Source organism: Vitis riparia, chromosome 9 (assembly GCF_004353265.1).
Source record: "Vitis riparia cultivar Riparia Gloire de Montpellier isolate 1030 chromosome 9, EGFV_Vit.rip_1.0, whole genome shotgun sequence".
NCBI lineage: Eukaryota > Viridiplantae > Streptophyta > Magnoliopsida > Vitales > Vitaceae > Vitis > Vitis riparia.
In genome coordinates this window covers 2,479,009-2,485,432 of record NC_048439.1, presented here as the reverse complement: position 1 = coordinate 2,485,432, position 6,424 = coordinate 2,479,009, and the positions used below count along the sequence as shown (strand labels likewise).

The 6,424-nt window shown below is 32.8% G+C and overlaps 1 protein-coding gene across 1 annotated transcript; it reads right to left on the bottom strand.

Annotated features, from left to right (window-relative positions):
- Nucleotides 1-941: 941 nt before the first annotated feature.
- Nucleotides 942-6,424, bottom strand: LOC117922408 (putative leucine-rich repeat receptor-like serine/threonine-protein kinase At2g19230). Its single transcript, XM_034840547.1, has 13 exons — nt 6,355-6,424; nt 5,446-5,986; nt 4,881-5,347; nt 4,429-4,570; nt 4,260-4,331; nt 4,004-4,075; nt 3,838-3,918; nt 3,383-3,546; nt 2,962-3,290; nt 2,704-2,830; nt 2,387-2,449; nt 2,100-2,292; nt 942-1,521 (listed from the first exon to the last, which is right to left on the bottom strand). The coding sequence occupies exons 1-13, from the start codon at nt 6,422-6,424 to the stop codon at nt 1,137-1,139; spliced, it is 2,706 nt and encodes a 901-aa protein (XP_034696438.1). The 3' UTR covers nt 942-1,136.

The window sequence follows — 6,424 nt, the reverse complement described above, 5'->3', positions numbered from 1 at the left end:
TATATTCATCTCTACAATGTGAAGTGGTAATTCAAGAGTTATTCTCACACAATGTTAACATTTAAAATTTTTTCACATATCATGTAACTCTATTTCAATGTTTTAAGATAAATTTGACTAGGTTCTATTAATTAGTTCACTATATCATCACATTTAATTACATTTTTTAATTATTCTATTTTTTTTTTAAGAAATTCAAATTGTTACTAGAATTTTTTTAATACAATTACAAGAGTTTCAAAGAAAATCCTTAAAAAAGGAAGGAAAAAAAAAACATAAATTGAAATCAATAAATTTGTTTCATTTCTCTTCTACAAAAAATAAAGAACTTAAAAATATAAAAATATTCAAATAATTTTATTATATTTAATTTTCTTTCATAATTTTCATAGCAAAGCAAAAATATGAAAATTTGGAGGTTTGTTTAATGACTGTCTTTGAAAACAATCTTCTATTATATATAACAAAAAAATAAGAAAACATGTTGGACAACAAAAAAACAAAGAATAGTTTTTTATTCTTAAAAATAGAAAATATGATATTTTCAAATAACATCTTTTAATTATTTTCAGTTATTTTCTAAGAGTTGTTTTAAAAAAATAGTTACATAAATATGAAAAATAATTTTAAATAAAACACTACATGTAAAAGTTATTTTTAAAACATATTTAAAAACATAGAAAAGAAGTTTAAAACATTTCAAGTTTTCAAACATACATTTGTTTTACAAAACATCAAATAACAATTTTAAAAATTGTTTCCAAAAACGGTTTTTAAAAATTGTTTTCTAAAACAATTTTCAAATAAGACCTGAATTCCTTTTTTTTTTTTTTTTTCTATATATACACTTTCAATAATTCTTTTTTTCTATATGTATACTTTCAATAATTCAAATAGAAAACCTAAAATTATAACAAGTCCAAAAAAATTTCATGCCTGAGGAGACTAACAGATAATATATAGGGTTCAAATTATAACGAAGAAGGCAAGAACATCGTTTAAAGTACATATGCATGTTCCAAAGGCAAGAACATCATCATTTAAAGTACATATGCATGTTCATGAAAGTTCAGAAATATTAAGTAAACAAACAACAGTACTATGCACACACTAACACACGTTACTAGTCAACATTTCTACCTTGCTCGAGGACCGGTTGCAGGTCCAATAGGTTGAGTAATGCCTATTCCTGTATTTGAAGAGCTACTCATCTCTACCAGCTTCAGACACTCTTTCAATTCACTCACTACATAACTCATAGTTTTCCTTTCTGTGGAGCTGAATGGTACGCAACACATTGCTGTCTCTATAGTTCTCCAGGCAGAGTTAGTATTGAAGATTCCTTGTAACCTTGGATCCACAATGTCTTCTATTTCTCCTCTTTCAATAATGGGACGGACCCAATCCAATATGCTGCGATTTTCCTCCATTATTGCAGGCCGGCCGGAAATAAGCTCTAAAAGAACAATCCCAAAGCTATAAACATCACTTTCCTTTGTCAACTGTCCAGTTCTGTTGTACCTACATAAATTAAAAATCATGCAAAACAATCTCAGTTGCTCATAAGTGACCATGAATGAGAGAAAAAATGAAAAAACCATGGCAAACACGGGTCTTCATCATATTCTGCAGTGAATGCGAGGCCAAGCAGACTTACATACCTTGTGGGGCTAAATAGAGTCCCACATCTGGCCTAAAGGATTTCACAATTTTAAAACATGCTTACATGGTTAGAAAAACTCATTAATATATGGTGTCAAAAACTTCGAAAATTTTTATAAAGTTACATATATAATCATAAAATTTACTGTTAGTGCAAGCCACACCAATGTTGAATGCAGGAACAGAAAATTCTCATAGAATAATGCATATATACTAACTAAATTCCTCCATTATTGGTTCTTAAACTTCTTGCATGGTAAGATAAAATTATCAGTGAACAGTGCATACTGACCTTGTAAGAAAAATCTGCAGAGAATTCAAAATGGAAACAAAAACTTTGTTTTCAAGTTCTAGTACGTACTATATTCCAGATTTGTTGAGATATCATCAATGTAATGGCACTGCATTTCAGTGAAGTAACAAAGATCAGTACTTACTGAGGGTCAAGGTACCCAGAAGTGCCAACAACAAAGGTCGTTGATACATGAGATGGATTTTCAGGGGGCATGCTTCTGGACCACCCAAAATCTGCTACTTTGGCTTGCATTTTTTCATTCAATAAGATGTTGGGAGCCTTAACATCTCTGTGAATTATGGATGGATTGCAACCTTCATGTAAATATTCCAGTGCTGCAAACTCGTCAAATTCCACTTCAGTTAGTTAAGAGGGAAAAATACGAAAAAACTAGTGGTTTATATAAGAAAAGTTGTATGGTTTTCTAACCTTGTGCTGCCTCAATCGCTATTTGAAGTCTTTGTTCCCAACTCAAGACCGACCCAATTTTACCTGCACTTATGGCACATAACTTAAATCTCTAATATGCTTTTGCTACAAAGAAAATACCAAATAATGTTCTTACATAAATAGAGCACAGAAAAAGAATATATAGATCCAAATATTGGTTTCAGTCAGTGTTTTGATACTATCTTAGAATTTTTCAATGGTTTATCCAAATATTTTGAATTTTTTAAAGGGATATAAAGAGAAATAAATCACAAAATTACAGGTTTCATTTTAGGGGTATAAAGACGATTAGATACCTGATAAATGTTCTTTCAAGTTCCCATTAGCCATATACTCGTAAATTAGCAACATGTTTGAGTCCTCGTCGCAGTACCCCATTAGAGAAACCAAGTTTCTATGATGAATTGTTGACAACAGCTGAGCCTGTCATTCATATCATCAACACCCAACCATGTCAAAGTTGAATTTTTGTTTCCATCAAGCAATGTGTCAGTCATGTGTTAGAAAGTTTGAAATCAGAATAATTCAAATGCTAGTACTGTAGAGAAGCTTGCCTCATTTCGAAATTGCTCGAAAGATTGATGCGAAGTGGGTGACAGCTTCTTGACAGCAACTTTAATGCCATGGCTTAAATGGCCACTGTAAACTAATCCAGATCCTCCGTGTCCAATCACCTCTCGAAAGTTGTTAGTAATCCTTTTAACCTCAGAGTAACTAAGGCGTTGCTTCTTGGCCTCCAGCTTTTCATTAGGTTTGATCATTTCCTTTTGTATTTCTTCTAACTCCAATTCCGAGTTCTCTTCTTCATTAGGTATATCTGGTTTCTGTAAGTCAAATTGTGATACACTTTCTTGATCATTAGGTTGGACTCCAGCATGTGTACCTAATTAATGAGACAATTAAAGAAATGTAATCAGAATTTCAACACCTCTAATTTGCTTAAAATATCCATGTAAAAGAAACAAGATTGACTACCATGTCTTCTGCCCCTTATGAAGTGCCAATAGATGGCAAATATTGCACCTAAGAGGACCACGAAGGAAGCAATGGATGCAACTACAGGAACAGCAACCGGGCTCTTCGTTTTCGTCTTTGTGTTGCATGAGTTGTTTTGACAAAGATCCGGATTCCCATCCAAACTAGCATTGAAACAGATAACATGTGAAAAAATCAATCTTGGAAAACAGCTTTAGAGTCGAGTTCCTTTCCACCTTATCCTTATCAAGCAAATGGAACAAAATAACTAGTAGACTCTTAGTTCAACTCGTTATGTTTGAAGAACAAACCAAAATGAAACCATTACAAATTTTCCCTTCTTAGTCATTCAAAATATTGTAGATTGACATAGTACTTAACACCATCTCTCATGATTTCACCACCAAGAAAACTAAAATTCTGAATTCGTAGTTTTTAGTAAGCACTAAGCAGACCTCAAAGTCAAGGTTCCATCATTAGATTTTGCAAGGAGGGCCGAAGGAACCGACCCTGTCAATTTATTCCCTGATAGGTTCCTGCACGGAATCACAGATAATCTGATCAATTCTTTCTGACTAAAAAACTTGTATATATTTGTGCAAGTAATTCCAGACAACTTACAAGGTCTTCAAGAAAGACATTTCAGATAGAAATTCAGGCACGTCTCCACTTAAACTATTGTTGGATAAATCCCTGCAATGAAAATTTGTATTTTTTTAAGTACTGGTATTAAGCAACAGAAGTTTTAGATTACTATGGAATATTCAAGCTTCAATTATTGACAAGGTTATATATCTCATTCAGCTACAACATGAACTTCTGTGCCATTATAGCCTAGCTTTCGAAGATCCAACATTTCATGCTGGCTAATACTTACAAATATTGCAATGATGTGAGATTTTTGAATGAATTATCTATCTTCCCAACCAAATTGCTAGATGATAGGTTCCTGTTTAGAATTAGAATGACATTCATTAGCAGATAGTTTATATATATATATAGATATACTAATATTTATTTATTCATTTTTGGGTGCACAAACTCACAGTGAGGTGATACTAGGGGCATCATAACCATTGTCACTACAGATCAGGCCATCCCATGAGTAGCTTCTTGGGAGACATGGATCTCCTTGCCAACTACTCTTCATCACCTGGTATACTGACTTGATTTTCTTCATAGCATCAACTTGTATATCCAAAGTAAGTAAAATAAGATGGATTAATTTTTATAGGGTTTAAATCAAAAAGGGAAAAAGCAAACTAAGACCTGTATTTGGCAGCATTTGGTTACATCCCAAATGACGCAAACTCAACAATATTACTCTTAAGCCCGAAAAAAAGTCGTCCAAATGATAATTTTCAAATATCATGAAGGGCTTAGTCTACCCTTAGTAAATATTTATTGGTTTTTATATAAGATGGTCAAAGATCGATCCAAGAATTGGTATTAGAGATCAACAAATTCAAATCAAGAAATGGAAAAGGAGATCGCATACCGTCAAGTTGTTCAGTGGGCGACTGTAAGAATTCTTTTATTGTGTAAATCTCCAGAGCATTCATAATGGGTGGAAGTGTGGATCGATTTGTCTTGGCAAGTGAAAAATTCATCTGGATTCCGCTTAGGGAAGATTGAGTAAAATAAGAATCCGAAACCATATATTTGGGTTCAATAGGATCAGAAATTGTTTTATTATTCAATGAGATAGTAAATTCTCTGATCTGGTCTTGCACTTCCTCAATCTCAGCAAAGTGAAAATACATGTAAAATTCTTGAGAAGAATCAATCCCCACCAAATAGAAGTCCAAAGATCCATTCACAGGCTTTACAGCAGTCTCCATTACCTTGGCCGGAAGTTTAAATTCATTTTCGCTTAGCACAGAACTACTATAGGGTGCTTTGATGGCTTCCCAATAAATCGAGTTGAACGGTACCCACATGCGATCCAACACATCGTCTCCATATCTAGTTAAGAAGTTGAAAATGTTCAGCAAAGACACTAGTAAATACACTAGTAAATACAGCCAAGAAGATAGTATAAGAACTTTCAAAATATCCCTCACCTGACTGTCTCATTGGTTTGTGAACCGAAATTGAGCCTGTTAAAAAGCACCAGCGATCCAGATTGGGTTTTGTTATAAATGGAATTATCAATCGGCCTGAGCTCTAATGCAGAAATGAAAGGTGTCCCAGAATCAGTGTTTACAAGACACATATATATTTCATCTGTTCTAGTGACATATATGATTTCCGTGCGGAAGATATCATATGAATAGTTGAATTTCACTGTGTCCCATTCTTCGACACCCAGATATAGTTTGAACTCTGGAAGCTGATCATTGTACTCTTGATCATTACCACACATGAATACAGCTCTGATCAAGTACTTATTGCCTTGTTCCGCTGGTAGGGTGTAGCAATTCTTGACTCCTTTTGGGAAGCTTCGAACAGTCGTGAGCTGTTTTTCAAAAATTGTGGACGTGAAATCATGAGGGATGTTCTTGCTTACTCCGCTGTCTATGAATTTTGCATCCGTACTGTAAAAGAGTTTGGTTGTGTTGTCTATGTAGTCCTCATTCACTCCACAATCAATGCTTATGAATCCTACAAAATTTCAAATTCATAATCATTCTCAAATTTCTAAATCAAACATAATAATGAGTAAATCAATGTATATATATCACCCATGGTTGGGCTTTTAAATCATTACAATAAAAGTGAAAATGGAGAAAAATATAAAAAATAAACTAATTTAAAATCATTAGAACTTTCAGATCATTACAATTCACAGGTTATCATTATTATTGAATTAAAGTAAAATGAGATATTATCCATTGTTGTTTGATCATTTTTTTTTATATGAATGAAAAAATTTAATACACTGGACTATAATAAAATGAGAAAAATTATTAAAGGAACATATATATGATGGAGAGTAAAATCATGAGATATAGGAGAAAAAATATGCATACCTATTTGAGCGTGCACATGAAGAAGCATATTAAGAGCTAGAAAACCAAAAACCCGAAATAGCAGTTCCAT

What these genes read in the sequence shown, in the direction of transcription:
- LOC117922408 (XM_034840547.1), bottom strand. Translation starts at nt 6,424, where the DNA reads ATGGAACTGCTATTTCGGGTTTTTGGTTTTCTAGCTCTTAATATGCTT. An exon ending in GATGGAACCTTGACTTTGAG is followed by an intron (nt 3,547 to 3,837) that starts GTCTGCTTAGTG and finishes TTTCAATGCTAG; the next exon opens with TTTGGATGGGAATCCGGATC. An exon ending in CTTGAAAGAACATTTATCAG is followed by an intron (nt 2,450 to 2,703) that starts GTATCTAATCGT and finishes CCATAAGTGCAG; the next exon opens with GTAAAATTGGGTCGGTCTTG.